The following is a 26,496-nucleotide window of genomic DNA, read 5'->3' as shown; positions in this document are numbered from 1 at the left end:
GTGCATTGAGCCCCATCACAAGATAGTAACCCCAATAAGATCAGGACTGTAAACTGCAGCATTTTCCTATCAGACACAGACATCTGTTGGCACACATTTTTCATTGATAAGCCTATATGAGCATAAACGGAGATCTTGCTTTTCTGACAACCATCTCCAGACAGCATCTTGTCATTTCTAATTTTGCTTTGGAAATTGAACAAATGTTGTCACATTAGGATATATCTGACACCAGACCCATGTGCCTTTTATGCAAACAGTGCACAAGAGGCATTTAGCAACACCTCTCTGGTGCATTTCCCCCCACTCTTGGCTGTGATGCTGAACAAACACCTTGCCCAGACCATGCTAAATTTGACCAAGAGAAGGGGGTGTGGCCCAATTTGCTTTGCATACAAATGGTCCCAGGGTCCATCCCTGGCACCTTGCTGTAGGACTGGGTATGTCCCCTACCTGAAGTTGCTTCCAGGCAATCTGTTTATTTATCCTTCATCCTGATTAGTTTCCAGGGAGTTTAGACATTAGCTGCTTACTGAGCATTTATTTCAATGTGCTTGTAGGGTGGTTACACAGGGCTGCTGTAAGCCAGTGTTATTCTACACTTCCCAGTGCATTTTCCCACCTGTTTCTTTATTGCAAAAAAATAAAATAAAAATGATATTTTGGAAAAGCAGATTTGCTGCTCAACGCCTCCAAAACCATTTTTTTAAATAATATTTTTATTAAGTTTATGAAATACAGAAAAAAAGAATAAAAAACAGATATAGAAAATAAAATAGAGAAGTTGCAAATTTCCATGATCCTTTTTTTCAGCAAATCCAATGGACTTCCCCGCATCTTCCTAACCCTGCGTTCTCTGTGATACAAAACATCAGCAATTTGTTAACTTATTTCAAAACTTATTGTATCTTTCATTTTATCATGTTATCTAGTTTCCAAAGTGTTGTAACCCACATCTTATACGTTTTAGCTTAAACATAATAAAGTTATTTCATTATTCCACCTCTGACTTCTTGTACCTTAATTTCCATTTCATTAATTTACAATTGCTGAAGCTAGAGTTTCCTAAAAAGTGCATTTTTTAACATTCATACAACTTATAATGTTTTTTCAAATAGTCTTTAAAATTTTCCCAGTCTTCCTCGATTGTTTCTTCTCCCAAGTCTCGGATTCTGCCAGTCATTTCGGCCAGTTCCATGTAGTCCATCAACTGCGTCTGCCATTCCTCCAGCGTGGGTAAATCTTGTGTCTTCCAATGCTTAGCAATCAGGATCCTTGCTGCTGTGGTAGCATACATAAAAAAAGTTCTATCTTTCTTAAGTACTCTCTGGTCCACAATGCCCAGAAGAAAGGCCTCCGGTTTCTTAGGTAAGGTAAATCTAAGTACCTTTTTTAGTTCATTATGAATCATCTCCCAAAAGGCCTTCACTTTCGGGCAAGTCCACCAGAGGTGAAAGAATGTCCCTTCCGCCTCTTTACATTTCCAACATTTATTGTCAGACAGGTGATATATCTTAGCAAGTTTGACTGGGGTCATGTACCACCGGTATATCATTTTCATAATATTTTCCTTCAAGGCACTACATGCCGTAAATTTCATTCCGGTGTTCCATAACCTTTCCCAGTCTTCAAACATAATGTTGTGCCCCAAGTCCTGCGCCCATTTTATCATGGCGGATTTGACTGTCTCGTCCTGTGTATTCCATTTAAGCAGCAAGTTATACATTCTCGAAAGTAGTTTATTTTTTGGCTCTAACAGTTCTGTCTCTAATTTCGATTTTTCCACCTGGAATCCAACCTTTTTGTCCACTTTAAAAACCTCCTGGATTTGAGCATAGTGCAACCAATCTCGCACCTTGTTTTTTAATTTTTCCAAGCTCAGCAACCTCCAATTGTCTCCAATTTTTTCAATTATTTCCCAATATTTAGGCCAGTAGGCTTCCATGTTAAGTCTCTTACGTGCCTTGGCCTCCACCGGTGAGAGCCACCTCGGAGTCTTACTCTCCAATAAGTCCTTATATTTTGTCCAGACCATCAAAATTGTTATTCTGACAATATGGTTTTTAAACAATTTGTGAACTTTAACCTTGTCATACCACAAATATGCATGCCACCCAAAAGCATTATCAAACCCTTCCAGATCTAGGACATCAGTGTTTTCCAATAAGATCCAATCTTTCAACCAGCAGAAGGCTGCAGATTCATAATATAACCTCAAGTCTGGCAGGGCAAATCCCCCTCTTTCTTTCGCATCAGTTAGTATTTTAAACTTTATTCGGGGCTTTTTGCCCTGCCAAACAAACTTGGAAATATCCTTCTGCCACTTTCCAAAACATTCCACTTTGTCCACGATCTGTAGGGCCTGGAACAGAAATAACATTTTCGGCAATACATTCATCTTTATAGCTGCTATTCGGCCCAACAAGGAAAGTTTCAATCTTGACCATATTTCCAAGTCTCTTTTGATTTCTGACCAACATTTCTCATAATTATCTTTAAACAAATTCAAATTTTTGGAGGTCAGATTCACCCCTAGGTATTTTACTTTTTAAACCACATTTAATTCTGTTTCTTTCAGGAACTCATCTGTTTCTGTAGTTGTCAAATTTTTTGCTAGAACCTTAGTTTTTTGCTTGTTCAGCTTAAATCCCGCCACCCGACCAAAGTCAGAAATTAATTCTAACACTCTTTTAGTACTAGAGACTGGCTCCTGTAATGTTAATACCAAGTCGTCTGCAAAAGCTTTCAGATTATATTGTTTCACTCCGACCTCAATTCCTTGTACAGACCGGTCCTTTCTAATCATGTTCAATAGCACCTCCAGAACTGAAATGAACAATAGTGGGGATAGGGGGCACCCCTGTCGTGTCCCTTTTTCAATTTTAAACCCCTCTGTCACCACATTGTTTACTATCAGCTTAGCTTTTTGTTCTGAGTAAATTGCCTCTATTCCATTTTCAAACCCCCGCCCCACTCCCATCCCTTCCAAATTTTTCTTCATGAACATCCAAGAAATGTTGTCAAAAGCTTTCTCCGCATCAATAAAGATTAAAACCGCTCTAGTATTAAGATTTGTTTGTAGAAGTTCCAAAATGTCAATAGTGTTTCTTGTATTATCAAACAAATGCCTACCGGGGAGAAAGCCAGCCTGGTCCTTATGGATCACTTCATTAAGTACTTTTTAAAACCTACTTGCCAAAATATCCGCAAAAATTTTGTAATCCACGTTTAGGAGTGAGATGGGGCGGTAGTTCTTAAGCTGGGTCTTTTCAGTTTCTTGTTTAGGTATCAATGTGATGAAAGCTTCTTTCCACGTCTCCGGTGCCTTCCTCCCCTCCATAATCTGATTGCAAACCTCCAACAGAGGTTGTATCAAATAGTCCTTCAAAACCTTATAGTATTTGGAGGTAAGTCCATCAGGGCCTGGTGATTTGCCTAATTGAAGGTTCTGAATGGCACTTTCAATTTCTTGCTGAGTAATATTACTATTCAGGGTAGTTCTCATTTCCTGAGTTATTTTTTGTAATCCATTAGTTTTAAGGAATTGATCCACCTCAAAGTCTTTCTGTGGCCCTTGTGAATAAAGTTCTTTGAAATATCTCTGGAAACACTTTCTAATTTCCTCGGGTTTCTGAACCATTCTCCCTTCAATCTCTAGATTTGTAACTGTATTAAGTTTTTGTCTCTTTTTCAACTGCCATGCTAGCAGTTTCCCACACTTGTTTGCTGATTCAAAGGATCTTTGTTTCATTTGTTTAATTTTCCATTCCACCTCTTGATTTATCAATTTTGAATATTGTGCCTGGAAAAAATTCACTTCTCTCAGCACTTCCTTCGACTTGGGCCTAGATCTTAATTTTTTCTCTCCTTCTCTTATTTTCTCCAATATCTTCTCCTTCTTTTCATTCCAGAACTTTTTCTTAATCGTATTTTGTTGTATTAGAAACCCTCTCATAACTGCTTTACTTGCGTCCCAGATTGTTCTTTTTTCCACAGTGGTATTTAAATTTATCTCAAAATAGTCCTTTAAAGTTTTTTGGGCCTTCTTAACAATCTCCTGATCCCTTAATAGGGTGTCATTCATTTTCCATCTAAAGGATCCGGTTATGTTTAGTCTCAGTTCCACTTTCAATGCATTATGGTCGGAGCAGGTTTTTGGGCAGATTTCCACTTTTCTAGTCTTAGGTGCCAGTCCTCTAGTTATCCATATTTGGTCAATTCGTGTCCATGTCAGATGAGCTTCAGAAAAGAAAGTTCCTTCTTTTCCTAGGGGGTTCTTAACCCTCCATATGTCAATTAAGTCCATGTTGTCAGTCATTTCAAAAAAAGTTTTAGGTAGTCTGCCATCTTTTGTTATGTTAGCACTTTGCGACTTATCCATGTTTACAGATACGACCCCATTCATATCACCCAACATAATGATGTTGTTATAGTCTAAGTAGTCCAGCATAATCTCATGCAGCTTCCTAAAGAATTCCGATTTTCCTTCATTTGGAGCATATATTCCTAATATCAAAAATTTTTCTCCTTGTGTCTGAATTTCAATCGCCAAAATTCTGCCATGTTCATCTTTAAATAAAAATTTCGGTGACAGGCTCTCCTTTGCATATATCACCACTCCTCTTTTCTTGACTTTATCCGAAGAAATAAATTCTTGGCCTAATCTTTTATTAATTAACACTTTTCTGTGGAGCCTTGTCACATGTGTTTCTTGCAAGCAAATAATGTCCAATTGTTCTTTTTTCAAAATATGAAATACTTTTCTTCTTTTTTCCGGAGAGTTTCCGCCATTTATATTCCAGCTGAGAAGCTGCAGAGACATCCTGGTTTAATTGGTGGGTCTTACAATGGGGTGTCTAGGTTTTCCTCCGATCCCGGAGGTGGTGGTGCTGGTCCAGATCCAGACGGTGTAGGTTTTGGTGGTGGTCCCGATGGTGGTGGTGGCCAAGAAGCTGCAGCTCCTTTTTGGAGGTCCTCCTCATGGTCGTGTAGGAACTTCTGCTGATCCTCAGGTGTTTTGATTCTTACTTTCCTTCCTTTATAGGTAAATGATAGTCCTTGTGGGAACTCCCACCTATAAGGAATTGCATTGTGTCTTAACAATTTGGTCAGGTCTGTGTAAGTGGTCCTAACATCCAATAGATGTTTGGGTATATCTCTGTAGATTTCAGCCTTTTTACCTTCTATCTCCAAAGATTTTTTAAAATGTAGGCCTAATATCTTATCTCTTTCCTCTCTTGTTCTCAAAATAACCAAACAGTCTCTGGCCTTATCTTTCTTTACCGATCTTCCCAGTCTAAAGGCCGTCACGATTTTAAAATCTTTGTCTTCCTCAATTCCCCAGAATTTGGAAAATAGAAGTGTCAGGAATCCCTCTAAATTACCTACCTCCAATTCTGGGATGGCCCTTAACCTGAGATTATTTTCCTTACTTTTCAATTCAACCAGTGACAGGTAGGCTTGTTGTTCCCCTACCTGTCTTTTCAGAGGCCTTACTTCCCCCTTAATCTCATCAACTTTTTTGTTTGCCTGCTCTGCTTTTTGATTGGCTTCCACAGCTAATTTATAATTTTCAGCCGTAGCTCCTTGCAAATTCTCAATTGCCTGAGTATGCTGGGAAACCTGATCAGATAATTTACTAATAGAGGATGTAGCTTGGTCAATTTTTGATGATTGATTGTCCACCTTTTGGTTTAAAATTGCCAGTTGCTCCAAAATTTGTTTCAGGACTGTTTCAGATCCTCCAGTTGCCATATCTTCTATAGCAGGCTGCTCAATTTCCACCTCCTGTGCTTTTAGCACAGTTGGGACAGATGATCTACGTTGATGAGTTAAAGTTGTTTGAACAAGTTGCACAGATTTCTTTTCTTTTTCTTTTTCTTTAGCTTTGGCTGCTCTTGTTTTCCCTGAGCCGCTCATTCCACACCTGCCTCAGTTCAAGGTCAAATTGTCTTTTATTCCATAAGAGAGACAACTCCAAAATATAAACAATTAAACCACAAGAAGTCTCAATAAAGTACAGTTCCCAGGCCTCTATGTCTCCACAATCCTCTAGGGGGAGTATTTCAGAGTTTCAAGGAAGGAAAAAACTCTTTTCCGCCATTAAAGTTCCTATATTCCCCGTATTAAGTCTTTGTAATTCCGGAGTACAAAAGGAAGGTTTCCAAGGCTTTCTATTTCTAGAATAAAGGCCACAAGGTGTCAAGAATGGTCCCAGCAACAATGTTTAAACGTTAGTATCTCAGTCTATGTAACAGTTTAAACTTCAGCAACAGTATCAGCAGTTTGACAGTTCTCTATTACGCTCTGGCAGCCCGACGACTAGGTTGTCCCTTTTAACTCCGTATAGCTCAAAAATAGGAAGAAAGTTCCGAAAATAGAATCCACAGGTTTAACAAAGATTTCCCTTTTGACTTCTAAAAACAAAGTCTATCAATGCGCCTTTGTTCTGCTTTTACGATCCTTTTTGGACGCTACAGCACTCTTCAGAGCCCTTGCTTTGATCTAGTTAGCAGGATCGGAAGACGGACTTCCTGTTACTCGCCTCCCGTTTTCAGTCAAAATCCACAAATTTAGTCCGAAATTTAGTACCCCTTACTCATGGGTATGTAGCTGTCAAATTCGATGTTTTCAAGAAGAAAGGTCAGCGCTCATCGGCAGCAGCAGCGCGGCGTTGCATCCACGAAAAGAGCGATGAACTCACAGCGCCGCTCCCCCTTTCACGTTCTGGAGCCCCTTACGAGGTTCCTTCTTCGTTTCTGGGGGGGCTTTTGGCGCCCGCCGAGTCCCACGGCCACAGGCTCGCTCTGCCTGTGGTTTTTCTTGGTGGGTCTCCGCTTTGCCGCAGCGGACGACCCTTTTTCGCGGAGCCCCTCTTCACAGAGTAAAGAGGACCGCCATTGCCGTTTTGCGCCGCCTCCGGAAGTCCTCAACGCCTCCAAAATCAAATCAAATTGTACAATCTGAATTTGCCAGTATGTGATTGAATTGCCCTTGAAAACAGTGGTGGTCCAGAAGCATCCTGAAACTCCAGAGAGCTGCTGCTAGTCAGTGTAGACAATGCTAAACAAAGTTCACCAATGCTGTGGCTCAGTGCAAGGCAGCTTCCTATGTATCTACACTGACCTCTATTTGTTCCTTTTTTTCTCTGTTTAAATCCTGTGACCACAGATGCTGTTATGACACATCTTATGCTCCCTTGTAAAAGGTTGTTGCTGCATATTTTAAGAACAGTGACAGAAAAAGACTCTAATAGCCTCAAATTAATCTATTCATTCTCTGTCAATTGAAGGACTCATTATGTTGCCACAGACTTCTGGTTTTCCTCCGCTAAGTCTGCCTGGGGGGTAATGAACCATTGTGCCACCACTATGTAGCATTGCCCTCCTGCAGGATGCAAGAGAGAGTGAGTAGGGGGAAAGATGCTAACAGTAGAAAGGGAAGGAGGAACCTTCATTAAGAAGCATTCAATGATGCATCTTCTTGACCATCCACAATGACCCCATGTTCCTCAGCTTTGCTGTGAATACAACATCCACAGCTATGCAGGCAGCCCGGAAGCATCTGATATTGTGTTTCTTTAGCACCTTTTGTTATCAGAGATAACAGTGCATGAAGGGAGCCATGTGTGGAGCTGGCTGCGGATGGAAGAAACCCATACCTGTTATTCCCTTGGGCATCTGGTTGAACCAGATGGACCTTTGGTCTGATCCAGCAGGTTCATCTTATCTTGTTAAATCTGCACATTTTCACAAGTCCTAGCCTCTCTCACAAGGAGTTTCTGCTGTTAGCTGCTAGAATGATGATTAGGGCTGGGTGATATCTGATTTTCATCTTTGTGATATATCACCAGCTAAACATCATGATATACCGATATATCACAATGTCTGAAATAAGGATGGAGCTATGTAGAGACATTGGCTGGCTCCATGGCTTTTCCCACATTGTGATTTTTGCATAGTGCATGTGTGAACACGCACACACACACATCATGATCCACACTATATGATTAAACCGACATCACGATATGAACTTCGAACCAGATTTGGACGATATATTGATACATCATCCTGCCCTAATGATGATATCCAGCAACTTGAAAACTTCCTCTTACTCTCCTGGAGAAACTGATATGATCATCTACAGTATGGCATGGGTAGGCAAACTAAGGCCCGGGGGCTGGATCAGTCCTTCTAAATCTGGCCCGTGGACGGTCCAGGAATCAGCATGTTTTTACATGAGTAGAATGTGTGAAAATGAGTAGAAATGCATCTCTGGGTTATTTGTGGGGCATAGGAATTCATTCATTTTTCTCTCTCCAAAATATAGTCCGGCCCCCCACAAGCTCTGAGGGACAGTGGACCGGCCCCCTGCTGAAAAAGTTTGCTGACCCCTGATCTATGGTATATACCTTTCTCACCATGAGGTTCACAAAGGAGTGGGCAGACCCTCTAACTTTGAAGCAACTTGGTTTCCTTTTATCTCCTTTTATCAATTCATTCAACCTGCAATATGAAACAGCGCAGTCAGGCAAGAGTTGTGTGATGTGCTTTTGCCAATCGTGTGGCAGCGCTGCTCTGAAAAAGGGGTGGTCAAATGTTCCCTTGTTCTTCCTTCTCGCAAAAAGATTGCAAACTGTTTGCTGAAATGCCAGGAAATCACCAAAATCCCTCTGGACTTGCTTGTGCCTCAGGCAAAACAAGACATAAGGGAAGGGGGGGGATGATTGTGGGGAGCAAGTGGTAGGAGTGGGGGAACAGAGAGTTATTGTCAAATTCCCAGCTTGCCCTTTCCGATCTGAAGTTCACTTGTAATATCTTCGTTGACTCCGGTTGCTAATACATTTTGTTCTCTAGAGTGCCCAACGCCCCACTTCCTCTTCAGCCCTTAATTAGTTTCTGGATGATGACATCTCCGTAGAGAATCAGGCAGCCTTGTCCCTCCAATCTCGGGGGGAGATAAAGGAATCTAATAAAGACATTCAGCATTTCTAGGTGACTGGTTTGACAAGCTTTGTATTAACAAGAAGTCATGTTCAAACTTCCTCTCTTTTGCTCTCACCCTTCCTGACTCGTTCCCGCACGGTGACATTTCACAAGGGGATTAACAGAGCCACTGTCAGCTCTGAGGACTTGTAGGATGAAACAGACACAGCCAAGAAGTGCCACGCCCTTGCGCTAACCCCAGCAGGAGTGGGAGAGAGCTGCTTTGGCTAGGACTCCAAACGGCTGTCAACAGCACTTGAGGTTTGCTTGCAAAAAGCGCAACGAAAACTGCTGGAGAGATGGTGGTTGGGGATGAGACAAAACTTATCCCTGCATTTCCATGTTCATTTCCATGAGTGTTGCAAAGCACCTCCCATCTTCAGCAATTTCAGCGCTTGGTGCAAACATGAGGTCTTGACGCCATTCCAATCACCACTGTTTTCTTTCTTCTTTGCCCTCGGCCTTGTTTGTTCTCCACTGCTATTTAATGACCACCCACATAAGAACCTAAAAAGAGGCCTGCTGGATGAGGCCAGAGGACCATCTAGCCCAGCATCCCATTCTCATAGAGGGAGATGGCTATGCAAAACCATCAAGCAGGACCTGAGAGCAACAGCCATCTCCCCCATTTGTGATTCCCATCAACCAGCACTCAGAGACATATTGCCTCTAACAGTGAACAAGAAGATGCAGAACAGATATCATGAATAGCAGCTACTTATAGTGACAGGGTGAGCTCCCATTGCTTGTTCCCAGCTCCTGCCAACCTAGCAGTTTGAAAGCATGCCCAAAAGTGCATGTAGATAAATAGGTACTACTCCGGTGGGAAGGTAAATGGCATTTCCATGCGCTGCTCTGGTTTCAGTGTTCCATTGTGCCAGAAGTGGCTTAGTCATGCTGGCCACATGACCTGGAAAAACTGTCTGTGGACAAACGCCAGCTCCCTCGGCCTGTAAAGCAAGATGAGTCGCCTGTGACTGGACTTAACTGTCAGGGGTCCTTTTCCTTTATAGCCTTGTCCTTCATGGAAATGTCTAGTTCATGTTTAAAGCCATCCAAAGCCATCATTGAATCTTGTGGGAGCAAATTCTCCAGTTCAACTATGCACTGTGTGAAGAATAACTTTACTTTGTCTCTCCTGGGTCCGCCAACATTTCGCTTCGTTGGATGGTCCCAAGCTTGGGTATTATGAATTTATTTGCAGAACTCCTGAACAACCTTTCCTTCCAAGGAATCTCTGCAAAGAATGAACAGTTAAACAACAACACAAGTCACAAAAACATATTCCATTATAAGCATAAATATTTCCACAATATTGTTTTAGAAAATCTAAATCAAAGAGAAATAAATTAAAGTGGGTTGTTGTTGTTGTTGTTGTTGTTGTTGTTGTTGTTGTTGTTGTTATACAATTTATTTTAAAGCTTTGCATGTTCTAAGGCTGGAACTGTATATGATGATGCAAATGGGAATACCCACATTGGTGAAAGGGAGATCAGAGTCAGCTCCCAGCTTGGAGCTTTGTTAATACATTGCCTAGAGTGCTGAGCTGGTTACACACTGCACTTTTTACAAATACTTTCCTAATGCATGATTAAAAATTTCCCCTTCTCACGGAGCAATGAATTATGGTGATGCTTTATCATATAACATGCTGTCGAGATGCATGTAAATAATGTTGTGTCCTCCAGCACAGAGAGGAAAGCTCTGTTGCCGCAACAAGAGAGGCTATTTGTTTTTTGGGGGGAAATCATTTAGAAGCATCTCTGCAACATATGACACATCTCATTAGGCCTCATTTTGAAGAGAGCAATTTCTATTAGTTATTTATTAATTGCCTATTAAGTCTGTGTCATATGTCCCCTTCATTTCCAGGATTCTCAAGTCATTTCTGCAGATGGGTTCTGAATTCCACATATAGGGCTCAGATCTCACAGATGCTTTTTGTCAAGCAGGATGGGGGTTGCAAAGATACTGTTAGGATATTAATCTCTGTCCCAACCCCCAGTGAAATATGATAATATTTTAAGCCATAACTGAACCTAGAGAAAGCTCAAAATCTAGTGCAGTGTTGTTCAGTTAAATTATAGGATGGGCTGGAACACACCCTGCCCTAACACCTGGTGGGCGAGGGAATATAATTTATCTCATGCAGCTGCTGTGCATGGAGACTGCACTCATCCCAGGCTTCCTGTTTCCTTATAATCATTTCAGTGCATGAAAAACCAATGAAAAATGAAGAGGAATAGTCTTCTTTTCCCTTATTTTGACAAGGGCTAAACACATCAGGAACACGGGTGGAGCTGTGGGTTAAACCACAGAGCCTAGGACTTGCTGATCAGAAGGTTGGCGGTTCGAATCCCCGTGACGGGGTGAGCTCCCGTTGCTTGGTCCCTGCTCCTGCCACCCTAGCAGTTCGAAAGCACGTCAAAGTGCAAGTAGATAAATAGGTACCACTCAGGCGGGAAGGTAAACGGCGTTTCCATGCGCTGCTCTGGTTCGTCAGAAGCAGCTTAGTTATGCTGGCCACATGACCCGGAAGCTGTCCGCCGGTTCCCTCAGCTAATAAAGTGAGATGAGCGCTGCAACCCCAGAGTCGGCCACAACTGGACCTAATGGTCAGGGGTCCCTTTACCTTTAAACACATCAGCCTGCTTTTGGTCTTAGTCACATTCACATGCTTTTATTTTTTGCATTAATTTGTAAGCATCATCTAACCACCCACCAAACCCCTTCCTTTATATGCATATTGGTATATTTTAAATATTTTTTAAACAAAAGGAGCATTTCCAAATGGATTTGGGTGCATTTTCTATTAGATGAGGACTGCATTGGAGGATTTGGGAAGTGCAAAATCTGGTGGCTAATGCAGTCCCAATTAGCACATGAGTCTGGAAGGTGCAGAGCAGGTCAACTCATGTTGGAATTCACAAAGATCCAATTCCTCAAGCATCCTGTTATCGACCCCACCTCACCTGCTCTTGAAGTCATAATTGATCTGTTTGAAAGCAAGTTAACAGACCCTCCAAGTGTCCCTATTTTCCAGGGACATCCCTGATTTAGAGAAGCTGTCCCAGTTTCTGATTTGATCCCAGAATGTCCCACTTTTCCTTAGGATGTCCCTATTTCCATCGGAGACATGTTGGAGGGTATGGGTTAAGGCTGCAATCCTGTGCCCAATTACCTTGATGTAAGCTTTGCTGTAATTCTTCTTCTTCTTCTTCTTCTTCTTCTTCTTCTTCTTCTTCTTCTTCTTCTTCTTCTTCTTCTTCTTCCCTGCCCATCTGGCTGGCTTACAACATATCTAAAAACATAATAAAAGCACCAGTCCTTAAAAACTTCCCTAAACAGGGTTACCTTCAGATGTCTTCTAAAAATCAGATAGTTGTGTTGTTTATTTCCTTGACATCAGAAGGGAGGGCGTTCCACAGAGCGGGTGCCACTACCGAGAAGGCCCTCTGCCTGTAAAGACACATATAGAACTCCCTCTAAAAGGAGGTTCGTGAGATTTCTGTGGTTTGTATTGATGTGGTCAAAAACAGCTCAAATTTCTACACTGAATGATGCTTCTTAAGCCTAGCTATGACCATTGTTGCTAGTCCTCTTGAGAGCTTTTACGGGAAAGGAGGGGCACAATGCTTGTCTCATAAGAACATGAGCAATGGCCTATCTAGTCCAGCATCCTGTTCTCCCAGGGACCAACCAGATGCCTGTGGGAAACCTGCAAGCAGGACCTGAGCATAAGAGCCCCTCCCGTGGTTTCCAGCAACTTGGATTTGGAAGCATTGCTGCCTCCAACTGTAGAGGCAGTGCATAGTCATCCTTGCAAATAGCCACCAATAGCCCTCTCCACCATGAATTTGTCTAATCCTCTTTTAAAGTGATCTAGGTTGGTGGCCATCACTGCTTCATGCTGAAGCAAGTTCCATAGCTTAACAATGTACTGCAGGAAGGACTTCCTTTCATCTGTCCTGAATTTTCCAACATCCGGCTTCACTGAATGTCCACAAGTTCTGCTGTTATGGGGGATGAAGAAGAACAGTTCTCTGTCCACTTTTCCCAACTCACTTTTACTTAGAGTAGTCAATGGAAATGAATGGATATAAGTGTTGGGATGTGTCCAGGGAGACAGGGGCAATTGGCAGGCCCCCAGATGGCTCCAGCCCACTGGCTGGCAGCTGGGCAAACTCTGGTTCTCGTAACAGCATCAAAACTGTGACTCAAGCCTCAGAGACCTTTAGAGACTGAGCACGCAAGCCAGCAGAGATAAGAACTATTTGCAACAGAAGTAGCAGACAGAGGCATATGTAAGCATATTTACAAGTGTTTATTCAGTATCAGGATAAAGGAAAACATGTCTGCTTCCCTTCGTGTCCAAGCAAACAGCATAGGCAAAAGCTATATACAACGGAAGTTCCCAGCAGACTGTGCTGGAAGTAAACAGACATGTGACACACAACAACTCCACATGCCTGTTCTAAAGGTGGAACGGAACTATATCCTAACAATAAGTTTGCCATGTCTATTGCTTTCAGTGAGTCTACTCTGAGCATGACTGACATTGGACAAAACCTACCATTTTAATATAAATTAATAAATCTAATGTGTCATGTATCTGTGACAATGGTGGGGCATCTCTAGCCCATAGACCTAATTAATAGGGCTGTGTATGGCTGCCTTGAGGTTGCCTTCCTATCCGTCTTTCTGTCTGAGTCCCCATCTCCTGACAGCCCCAGAATGCTCCAGGTAGCTCAACCTAACCTGGGGTGACCCAGGAATCTGAATTGACCCAATTCAATTTGGGATTCAGCCTTTGGCCAAATCCAGTACACAACACTTCTAAAAAGACTAGCTCGGTCTCTTAGGTTGCTTGCAAACATATTGTAGGCAGCTTTCCAAACCATTATTGGTGAGCCATACTCAACCTTCCCACAACCTGACATCATATATGAGGTCAGAGTCAGGAAAGTCCAAGCCACAGCTACTGCAAAGGAAGAATCAGAACTGCACTTTGTGTTCCTAATTCTTCCTTTTAGAACTGTGTCGCCTTCAAATAGGAATAGTGACCCTTTGCAGTTCAAGCCACAGCTGCAAAGGAAGATGCAACTTGAATTCACTCTGGGGCTGTAAAGGATTAAGAGTACACTTAGAAAAGGAGGGTATGTTTCATCATATGTGGTGGGAATGGAAGGTTATTAAAAGCTTCTGGGAAATGAGCTATAATGAGCTGAAGAAAATGTTTAAAACAACTTTTGTTAAAATACCAGAAGCTTTCTTATTAGGATTGATAGGAACTGAACTACCTAAAGAACATAAGAAAATGTTTATGTATGCTACAACAGCCACTTGAATACTGTTAGCCCAAAGATGGAAGGAAGAAATGGCAGATCAAGCTAATTGACTATCCAGAAATGGCAAAATTAATGACTATGATAACGAGAAATTTTAAAAAAAGAGTGGGAATCATTTCTTGTTTATGTGCAAATTACTGTAAACAGGTTGATACATTGACAGGCTTTTAAATAATGATTGCAACTAGTAGTAAATTAGATAAAATAAAGGGAAATAATAATGGAAAAGGTTTAAGGATGGATATGCAGAAGAAATTTGTTAATATAAGGAACCAGAAGGGGGTATGGAGGGAAGTCCAGAGATTTAAAGAATCTCAAAGGGAAGGTTTGTGAAAAGGTATTTGTCTTTATTTGCAAAAATGTAACTGTGAAAAAGTAATAAAAAATTATTTACCAAAAAAGAAGAAGAGTACACTTAGAGCATGCTCTAAGCACTTAGAGCTTCGTAGTGGTAGATTGAAATTGCAATTAGGCAATTTCACGTGACACCAGGTGGTTGACAGGTGAGTGGCTCCACTCACCCATCAAAGTGGCCCTCTGCCATATGACGTTTCTTACATGGCTCTTCTGGGCCCAGTGCTATGCATGGATGCTTGAGAGATTCACTTTTTTTGAATTCCAATAAAAAAGACCTATCTGCATCTCCTGAACTAATGTGCATATCAGAACATAATTAACTCTCATATTTCTCTAAACTGTGCAGTGAAGTTTCCATCTTTTAAAAAAAGTATTTTTAAAAGTGTGTTCTTGGATAAAGTGCCTTTAGGAATGCATATTGTGAGAGAAAGCATGTTAAGGAAGGCATGTATTGAGTTGTATCTGTTTTTGAAACCAGACCATGAGATAATCTTTTGAAACAAGTGCCAGGAGCATTCCTTTATTTCTGATACACATAACAGGAGAGGCACATCTGTGCCACGGGTGCTCTGAACATGGTACAAAGTACAAAATATTTATACAGTAGTTAGCGCATAACAAGCACGTGAGTCACTTAAAGACACTGAAAAATTGTGAAAGTTGCAAGAATATATCAGCACGTTATTGCTTTTTAAAAAGGTTTGCTTTTTTAAAAAATCAGCTTATTTAGCAGCTTGCTTGGCAGTACGTGGCAGCCTGCAGTTAAATTTTGCACAACTTCATTCCGGTGGTAAGAGAAGAATACGAACCAAGCAAATGTCACCCTCACCCTTCATCCATCCTTTGTTATATACACACTTTAACAATTGACCAAAACAAAGTTCATTTTGCATGTTTTGTTTAAAATGAGGATTAATACAGAAATGGCATGGAATGGGCTCATGACTGAAAATGTGCAAAAGTGATGCGGACCAGAAATAAACTGATCCACCCATCCCTTGAGCTGATCTGTGAATTGGATGGCAAGCATAATTACTTTGCATTCCCCAGTGTACTGCAGTGGTGAAAAAAGAGAGTGTGAAATGAGAACATTTGCTTGTAAGAACACACACACACAGGTTGATAATTTTATCAAAACTTCTTTTGCTTCCCTTGGATTTCCAGGTTCATTACACCTTAAGAGAGACCTCTCAATTGTCTTGAAATATTGCTTAAGCAAAACTTAGAGGCAGTTTACTGGAAAATCCTACTCAGAAGTAAACGCCATTGAGTACAACAGGGCTTGCACTCCACACTTCCCTGGGAAATTTCACTAGTCCTGTAAAACAAAAAACAAAAAACACCAAATCTGCTTTTCTCAAAATTGTCTGAACATTTTCAACAAGTGGGGATTCATCTTTGACAATAACTCTAGTGCAGAAAGACACAGGCGACACTCTCAGTTCTCATGATTAGTTCTCATGATTGCTGTGTTGAACCTCTTGGTTTGTAAGCATTGCATGCCACTGAAGACCAGTCTCTGTAGATTCAGAAGGGCCTGTTGAATTTACACCCTGCTTAGGGGCACCCCAGAGATACCTGACTGGCTACTCTCAATATTGGTAAGTCAACAGCTGGAAAAATATAAACAAAGCTTTTAAAACAGTAGAACTTGTGTTTTGGTGTGGTGGTTTTTTTTAAAAAAATCCTATGCATTTAATCCTTAACTACAAAGTTCTACCATTTCCCCCCTTTTCTTCATTACTTTCTTTCTTCATTGGTTGGAGGCAATGGAGCATCCGACCTTCATTTGAAAAACAAACAAACAAAAACCTTCTACCCAGCCAACAGATTACAAAAACTACATCCTGGTGACTGTTTTCGAGCGGGAAGCCAGGAAGCTGCCAAGCATGGCTCCAACATCAGACACAAAGTATTAATGCACTCCTCTCTCTTTCTCTTTGGGGACTTTATATTTGTTGTTTGCCTTAATCTGACACAGAACTCGGCTAGGCAGAAATATGCATGTTCTGTGCTGCTTTTGTGTAGGATACATCCCAGTGGTATTCTCCAATGACAGTCTAGCACGGCAGTGTCTGAGTAGCAGTTTAATAGACTCTTGCTGCAAGATATTGCGGCGTTCTTTCATAAAGGTTGTTTGTTACCATCAGCATAGCGTTTGGACTAGGCGTGCTGAGTTATTGACTCACAGCCACTACCTTCGTGCCACTGCCATGCAATTTCTTTTGCTGCAACCTCCAACCCTTATTTTATCCATCTTGACAAAGTAGCACAGAGGCTTAACTGGGCCTCCACCCCATCGACTGACCCATAAGGAATGACGCTGCTAACATCAGTGATTTCCTGCTCCTTATCAAAAACAACCACCCCCCACATCCTCACTGTTCGGGGGTAAGGGTCCTGTACTGGTACCAGGGGTGCAAATGTTATCTCTGGGTTTGTAGGGGATACAGCTGAATAACCCAGCAACCAGATGAGAAAGTTGTTGTACAGGCAAGCTGGTTGAGGATGCAGTGCTCAACAATAGTCCAGGTTTAGATATGGATGGATCCAGGACCAATATGTGACTGGACCCAGTTCTGCACAAGTCTGGTGGAAAGCCCCCCCCCCCAATCTTGTGCAAATATTTTAGGAGGAATACATACAAAACCTGAAAAAAATCCACATTTTTGAAAAGTCTTTTTTTTAATGAAACATACAAGGTGGTCTGAGGGATACTCTTCGGCCTTCTATTGTTTACTTTTTAAAAGTAATTATTGATTTGATTTATTGTATTTATATTGCTCCTTTTTCTCCAAGGAGCTCAGGGTGTCATGCATGGCTTCCCCCCTCTTCATTTAATCCCCAGAACAACCCTGTAAGGTGGGTTAGGTTAAGAGGCAGCGACTGGCCTTTGGTCACCCAGTGAGCTTCATGGCTGAGTAGGGATTTGAACCCTGGTCTCCCAGGTCCTAGTCCAACACCCTTATACCACAATGGTTCTCAAAACACAACTCTGGTGGGACTCAACCCCAAATGAACCTTTGCATAACGCCACCCATTATCAGTCTACAAGTCTAGTGCATTGTCCAATGACTAAGTAGAACATGGGACTTCTGGTACCATTGCATGAATCAAAAACAAAGAGAAGAAAGTCCCCTTGGGAGTGACAGATCTTGATGACATGCTGTACCTCTCAATAAGAATTGTACATTAAACATGTGGGAGGTTGTTACATACTGTATCTTTTGCCTATTTTTTTTTAACATACAATTTTCCCTAATAATGTCATTACACCATCAAGAGCTATCACTCACACTGAGACTTGCTTTGTGTTCAGCATGAATGGCACCAGGAACTGGGTGTGCCAGATCAGGTATCTTAAATTTTTTCAGATCCTTTTTTTTTTTTAACCCAAACATGCATTTTGGGACCGAATTCTTAATCTTTTGCCATCCATTTTGGGTTGTGACTGACCTTGGATCAGGCCCCAATGCACTAGTGAGTCCAGACCCATCAGTTAAAGACCTGTGCTTTAAGGAAAGTTTCATAGCTCAGCCGCAAAGCATGCATGCAGAAGGTCTCAGGTTCTATCTGTGGCATATCCACCTCCCCCCCCCCCGCCCCAGGATCAGATATCAGCTGATGGGAAAAATTACCCTTCCCTGTCTTGAGATCTCATAGAGCAGCTGCACTAGGTAGTCTCGTAGGGGCATCTGTAGCTACAGTGGTACCTCAGGTTAGGAACTTAATTCGTTCTGGAGGTCCGTTCTTAACCTGAAACTGTTCTTAACCTGAGGTACCACTTTAGTTAATGGGGCCTCCCGCTGCTGCCACGCCACTGCAGTGCGATTTCTGTTCTCATCCTGAAGCAAAGTTCTTAACCCAAGGTATTATTTCTGGGTTAGTGGAGTCTGTAACCTGAAGCGTATGTAACCTGAAGCGTCTGTAACCCGAGGTACCACTATACTTAAAAAAACCCCCAAAAAAACAGCAAGAGATGACAGGCCCTCAAACCACCTCATATGAGATCTACAAGGTCACTTGGGGATAACTCTGCAATATTTACTAGGAGAAGAGAATGGATTATAAGTCTGAAATATCATGATGAAGCCTGTGCTGTGAGTTGCCTATTTGTGGTCAACATCAGCAGCAGTTAGCATCATTTACTTACTTACAGTGTGATCCTAACCACATCTACCAGATGTCAGCCCTTATAGGGTTGAATCCAACTATGTTATTCTTAGAACACACCTACTGTATGGAATTCATTGGACCTCAACTAGTCGTGTCCATTACTTTCAATGGGTCTACTGTGCATAGGGTTAACACTGGATGCAGCTCAGAGAATTCAGTAGGGCTTCCTCACAGTTAAGTGGGGTTATAGGGTCGCAGACTTACTTATCTATTAAAACTTATCTATGTTAGTCTGACAACGTCTGGTGAGGGGTGTGGGGCACCAGGTTGGGGAATCCTGAGTTAGGCTGATCTGTTGACTGATGTTCTGGGGACTTCACATAAAGGAGCACATCTGCTCTCAACAGCACAAACACTTCTTTGAAATAAGATCATCTTCGCGGCAAAGCAAATGAGATCTGCGAAAGCACCGACCCAGCTCTGGGGAAATCTGTGCTTGTGTCACTGGAGCGGCCAGCAATGGTGCTGCCATGTTTAATCACCTCCAAGCAAGAGTAATATGGCAAGAACAGGGACCGCAAGGCAAGCAGGAGCACCAAGCAGGGAGACTGGGACTTATATATTTATTTGCCTCCAACCCCATCCAGGAGGGGCTTCCATCTGCATTTTCCGATAGGGCTTTAGAAATCTTGCTTGCACCACCTGCCTTTCAAACCTCTCTTTTTTATTTTATTTTGTTTTGCCCAGATACGCTGACATCTTAATAAAATATTTTGATATAGCTGAGCTGAGATTGCCGTTGAATGTTAAATAATACCGGGTTTATATTTATTATCACTTATTTATTAAGTCTTTGTTCCCCGGCGTAGAGGGGGAAATCTTCCCATTATACCTGTTATGTCGCAGGAAAAGGCACTTTAAATAATTCATTTGATTAATTATTCAAACATTTAATTAGCATATAATAACTGTCGTGTTAAATCCGAGCTTTGCGGGCTTGAATTAAAAGGGTAACTAACGGCAGGCTTTGCCTCTGTCATTCCAGCTTCCTTCCCATGCCGGCTGGGGCTGTCATCGCTGCTTCTCAGCACCTGATACTGATTGATGCAAACCTTTTCAAGTTTTGCATTTCAGAGATAGGTGCAAATGGGAGCCCATTGATGGCCAGTTCATAATAATTAATTGATTATCACAGCTGACATTTCCAAAGAACCTTTTCAAGCAAAGATCGGGGAAGGGAAGAGAAATGGGTGTTAAGCACTTCTGTCATGGAACCTCACACGGAGGCCAGAACTCTGTCCCTCCCTGAAAACGAGGCCACGCGAGTTACACAATTTCATAATATTTGTCAATCAAAAATGTTTTCTGTAATTTGAGTAATTTCTGATTGGGATTCTGAAGTTCCCAATCAGGTACAGCTAATGAAACTGAATTTTTCATCAGGGTTTGACATTCCATCACAGCCATCCATCCATCCACACAGCTTACTGGCAGGGAGAAGGGTGAGCCAGCAGTGAAGTCAGTGCAGTGCAAACATACTGTCCAGAATTGCTGGATTGGCTCTGCCAGTGCATTTGCACCCACGCTGACCTTGCTGCCCCACCCTTGCCCATTCCTAATATGCCACAGGGATGGTGGTGATGGGAGGTGACAGTAAGTTGTCATCCCCCGCCCCCACCCCTGCCAACTGCTATTGGTTTTGAGAGCATGAATGGGGGGGGGGGTTGGAGAAGGGTGAAGTAGATTACACTGCACCTGGGCCCATATCTCCAAAGTGTCATTTGACTCTAAGGATCATAGGGTGTTTATTACTACTACTACTACTACTAATAATAATAATAATAATACAAATATCTGTATGATAAAATTATCATTTCCTTCAGATTCTAATTATGACAATTATTAATTGTATTTGTTTCCTTTATACACCTTTTTTTCTCCAAAGAGCTCAAGGTGACATACATGGTTCTCTCACTTCTTATTTAATCCTTACAACATCCCTGTGAGGTAGGTAGCCCAGTGCTCTAACCATTACACCACACTGGCTGACATCTCATTGTAACATCGAGCAGGAGCTCAATGGAAACAGATCCAGGCATAAACAGTCAAGAGGACAACAGCTGTCTGTCCATTCATCTGCTCATCAGTCCACCTGGGTCAGATCCGTCCCATGGCTGGATCCACCCAGATGGTTTGGAATAAGATATGCAGACATTAGATCCACATAACTTGGTTGTCACATGAACCAGCCTTGGCAGACTTCGCTTGAGGCACCATTTCAGTTCAGATTTCTCTCACTTCTTTGCCTAGTGAATCTAATGACATCTGTATGGTTTGATGGCACCTGTTCCTTTATACTATACTCAGACAACGGCTTTATCGTTTACTTGTCTTCTTCAGTGACTTACTTTGGCTAACATGCCATTGGGACAACTCCATGCCTGGATGAAAATTCAGCCCCATTCCCTGCCTCACCCAATGCCAAAGGCCTGTTCCATTAGCTTGTGTTCAATCCTCTGTTGTCCTCTAGTGTACAGTTAGAATATTAGCTCTTGATTCAGAAGCCAGGAAAATGAACTCCCAGCAGCCCTTCCGGACGCGGTGTAATTCATTACCTACCTTGATTTCCACTTAAAATGTACTTTAACTACACTTCCAGCTACAAACCCTAAATCACCCCCGTGTTCACAAAAAGTCCATCATTTTTTATTTTATCGCGCAGCGTTGGCATGACATAATCCCTTCCTGAGCGTCTCGAAGTGCTTTACGGATCAATAAATTACCTACCTACGCACGTCAGAGGCAATGTATGCAAGGCCACTGCAGTTCCTCTGCACTCAGATGGCTCACTTGGAAAGGCTGGAGTCTGCGCCAGACACCGTGGAGGGAATCCTAGAGGAGGAGGAATCTAAGGAAAGAGGGGTGGATCTCAGAGCAGGACCAGCAAAGGGATTTTTTTGCTCCATCATGCAGAGGCTTTCAAAGCCATGGGTGCCCTGATCATATCAGCTCAAAGCCCCCATTCATCTTCTGCAAAATAACTGTGAAAGCGACTACACAGTGTTTTGACACACCAGTCACCTGGTATGATGACAGTTGCAGCCATTCTTGGACCAGGAGAACCAATGTGGCGTAGTGGTTAGAATATTGCGCTAGGACCTGGGTTTGAATCCCCACTCAGATATGATGCTCCTTGGACCAGTCCCTGCCTCTCAGCCTATCCTACTTCACAGGGTTCTTATGGGGGTTAAATGAGGAGGTGGAGAACCCTTGGAGAAAAAGGTGGGATATAGATGCATAAATAAATAAATAAAGCAATAAAACAATAAACCATTTTAGTTAAGCACTGGTGATTTCAGAACTGGAGTACTGCAATACAATCTAAAGTGGGGTTTCCCTTGTATTTGTTCCGGAAAATGCAGTTAGTGCAGAATGCTGCAGCATGATTCCTCAAAGGAGTGAAGCTCTGTCAGAACCCCCTTCTCCCGCTCAGAAATCTGTACTGGTTGCTGATTTGCTACTCAGCCAATTTCAGGGTGTTGCTATTATTATATAAAGTCCTCAGCAACTTGAGACCAGTTTGCTTGATGGATCACCTTAGCCCATTTGTGCCCACTTGACCACTTTGGTCTGCGCAACTTGCACTCTTACAAGTGCCATATAACATTTGCTTCACAGTTGCAGGGAATCGATCCTTTTAGTGTGCTGATTAATATTGGGAGGTGCCTTTGTTGGACCATTTTCAACACTTTTTAAAAAACCTGTTGTTTCTTTAGAAAGGCCTTCCCAAATGTATAAATTGTGGTTTAGAACCTGTTGGTTCTATTTACTGTACTTTTCCGTGTATAATACTATGTTTTTTTCCTTTAAAAATCATGCTAAAAAGTGGGGGTGGTCTTATACATGGGTATTGCACAGGGTGGATCTTTGATCGGTTGCTGCCGAGGCTGTCAGCGACTATTGTGCATGTTATTGGTTGCTGTGTCAATGGGTGGTGTTGATTGGCTGACGCTCCAGCAGTTGAATGGGGGATTGGCAGCTTCTGCTGGCAATGGGACAGACAGGAGGTGGATTTTGCAGGTGAGCAAACCCCCCCCCCAATAATAGCTCAACAACCCTGGGCAATCCAAGCTCAACAACTCTGTGCCATCTCCCCCCATTTTCTGAAATTTGAGTCCCCCAAAATTTTGAGTCCCCCCATCTTATTGATGGAAAAGTACTATATATTTTGACATGTTTGTGATACCTCCTGGTTTTTAAAGCCTGTAAATTTTATCACTATTTCCTTATGAATATTTCATATTATTATATGCCAATCACTTTTTTAAAAGTAAGTGGTATGTAAATCTTGTTAGATAAAATTAAATATGAAATAGCACCACCCTGTGATTACATAGGATTTCTTTCTACATATGAAATTGGGCATGGAAGTCTGAGATAACAAGGGATCATTGAATCCTATAGTTCTAAGGGGCTTCAAATGTCATCCAGACCACTGCTGCAGCATCCCTGATAGGTAGCCATCCAGGCTCTGCTTAAAAACCTCCAGTGACAAAGAGCCCACCACTTTCCAGTGCAGTCTGTTCCACTGACAGCCACCTTGTGCCATCAGGAAGTTATTTATAATGTGTTGTCTAAGTTCTTTCTTCCCTTGTTAGTTGAACCCGTTGCTTAGGGTCTTAACTGCCTGGAGCCACGAAAAGCAAATTTGCTCCGTCACTTCTGTAACTCCTCTTCAAATATGTGAAGATGCCTATCGGACCACCTCTTAATCATCTGTCCTCCAGACTAAATGGGAACAGGAGGGCAGTTCTTTCCAGGCACTTTTTCCATAGTGCTCAAGACTCCAGTGTCCAGACAAAAGCAGTACAGTTTTGGCACTCTCTGAGAACAGAGTGTCTTTTCCTTTTGGGTTCTTATGCTGAGTTCCCCTTTTATTGAATGTCTTTGCTGGTTTCCCATTCTTTGTTTCTGCCCAGTGCTCTTTTGATTAATTAGTTATTTGGCCAATAGTTTTGCATACTATGTTTCAATTGCTGTTTCGGATTGTTGCTTGGCAACCTTGCTTGGCTACGACTTTTTCCGTGTATGTGCAACAACGGGTGCACAAATATCATACAGAGAGTTTGTGTCTTAATTAATACACATATAAACTAAAGTACAGTGGTACCTCAGGTTAAGAATTTAATTCGTTCTGGAGGTCTATTCTTAACCTGAAACTGTTTTTAACCTGAGGTACCACTTTAACTAATGGGGCCTCCCGCCGCCGCCGCACAATTTCTGTTCTCATCCTGAAGCAAAGTTCTTAACCTGAGGTACTATTTCTGGGTTAGTGGAGTCTGTAACCTGAAACGTCTGTAACATGAGGTACCACTGTAGGATGCTTTTCTTAAGACGCGTGGGTCTGATCGCATTCTGTTCCAAATCAGTTTCACTGAAATGCAATTTAGGTCACCAAAGGAGAGGAGGAAAACAGAACAGAAGAAGGCTGCTGCATCAGGACAATGACCCCTCTAGTCCAGCATCCTGTTCTCAGAGTGGTCAACCAGATGGTCCAATGGGAAATCTGCAGGCAGGGCCCAAGCACAAGAGCCCACTCCCCTCCTGTGGTTTCCAGCAACTGGTATTCAGAAGCCACGCTGCCTCCAACTGAGGAGGCAGAGCAAAGTCATCACAGTTACTAGCCATTCATCCTTCCATGAATTTGTCTCATCCTCTTTTAAAGCTATCTAGTGGCCATCACTGACTCCTGTTGCCAACGTCTATAGACACTGGTTTTGTCTGGAAGAGACTGGAAGTCCTCTTGTGGATGTGGATGGTCCAACTACATCATAAAGTCACTGGCACCTAGCGATGGAGGGATGGTGCAACTTTGGTATCTGCTAGTTTCTCAATTTTCCAATCTTAAATTGAATTTGCCAAATTGCTGCATCAAGTTGCAATGGTTTTTATTTTTTATTTAAAAAAAAAATTCTCATGAAAACCCATCAGCATTTTACTGCACATTTTCTGCAATATGCATATTTTTTATGTGATTTTGCCTAATATACCCAAATTTGCAAACAAATTGACCCAATATAATGCATTTTTAATATTACTTTCACTAATATGCTCATGCAACTGGACACTACTGGAGATTTGCATCACAACATTCAGAGAAATGCAAATTTTGAAGGATAGCTGTGTTTTGGTTCACATATTGTTTTAGAAAGTGTAGATTTAGTAGGTTCACACTAAAACCCATCCTTACTGCAAACATAACAGCTTCATAATTTTTTTGAGCACATATGCCTGGGCATGGCCAGAAAATTGCATACAACCTTTAGAGAAAGTTGAAATAACAAATAATAACAATATCTGTTACATGTTTTGGAAAGAATTATGGGTGAAAACCTGAGCCAAAAAAAAGTTATTGCACCTCAGCTGAAATTTCGTGAGGCCTCCAGGGGGCGGTTAAATTGTTTTGAAAGCCAGATCAGGTTCACAGATTGGTGGTGATCATCCTTAACCTAGTTGTACAGAGACTCACAAAGAATGGTCCATTTGTAAGAGCTTTCAGAAACTGAGACTTGACTTTCATATCTTCTTGTTTGTCATTGCAGTACCTCCCAAAATTGTTGAGATCTCTTCGGACATCTCCATCAATGAAGGTGGCAATGTCAGTCTCACCTGCATAGCTATGGGCAGGCCGGACCCTACAATCACTTGGAGACATATCTCACCCAAAGGTAAGATACTATAAGAAGATGTATCTCCCTGTTATAGATGATGGGAATTCCCCTTGTCAGACATGTCATACTTTGGTGGGGATCTTAGATTTGGCACTGCATGTAGTGCTCTGCGTTTGATGATGATGATGATTGAGAACAAACTGCAAACAGTCACTCTGACCTGGAAATGGCTACTGTCCACATGGATTAATGTTGCCTAGGGCACACACTGTGCAAAGGCTCGATGTGTCTGATTCAAATACGTGGAAGGAACAGCATCCGTTTTCTTATGGTGGATCATGTGGTTGAATTCTGCTCCACGAAAAAGGCATTTCTGCCTATGGAAAGTTAAAATGTTGGGAATTTTAGCCTAGCCTTCTCTCTGATCCACCCACTTTCCAGACACAAGAGGTTTGTTTGTTTGTTTTTGTTTGTTTTAACTTGAGGAATATTGATGCATGCATTCACTCAACTTCCAGTCTGAAGTGGTACAGTGTGAGAATGGCTGCATCATCTCCTATTGCTGTTTGTTTGAATCAGTTCTGAGTCCAGGAAGGAGGAATTAAAAACACTCTCACACAAGTCATACTAGCTCTCATGCTGCTCTGCCTGGTTACAGGGATTTAATGTATAGCTCCACCCCTGGCATCTCTATGTGCAGTGTAAACATCAGTAGTGAAGGAGTGGGGGCAGCGCATCCCATTTCGCTGCTTGATGCAAAACAGGAAGTGCCGCCATGTCCTACCACTGCCCCCATACCTGCTGCTGCTGCTGCTGCTGCCACTGCCACCTTCTCCTCCACTGCCTGCTCTGTGGCTGCGTGCCCCGCCAGAGAAGCCACACCACCATTGGTGCTCATTTTGGGTAAGATCATACTGATTTGGGAGGAGATCTCGAATCTCACTTGACTTCAGGCGAGATCTCACCCATAATGGACACAATCTTGCCTCTTCTCTATTAGCAGAGGTTGTGGGTCAGGAG

The 26,496-nt window shown here is 42.1% G+C and overlaps 1 protein-coding gene across 8 annotated transcripts in view; it reads left to right on the top strand.

The window, feature by feature from the left end:
• LOC309331117 (protein CEPU-1) overlaps window positions 1-26,496 on the top strand; it is a 797,868-nt gene that overhangs the window by 674,428 nt on the left and 96,944 nt on the right. For all 8 annotated transcript variants that reach the window (XM_081843161.1, XM_081843160.1, XM_081843167.1 and 5 more), the window contains exon 4: window positions 25,408-25,533. In XM_081843161.1, the coding sequence (XP_081699287.1) occupies window positions 25,408-25,533 (126 nt within the window). The remainder of the gene's footprint in view (window positions 1-25,407; window positions 25,534-26,496) is intronic.

This window comes from Podarcis erhardii (genome assembly GCF_964252035.2).
Source record: "Podarcis erhardii genome assembly, chromosome: 16".
NCBI lineage: Eukaryota > Metazoa > Chordata > Lepidosauria > Squamata > Lacertidae > Podarcis > Podarcis erhardii.
This window is presented reverse-complemented; position numbering and strand designations above follow the sequence as displayed.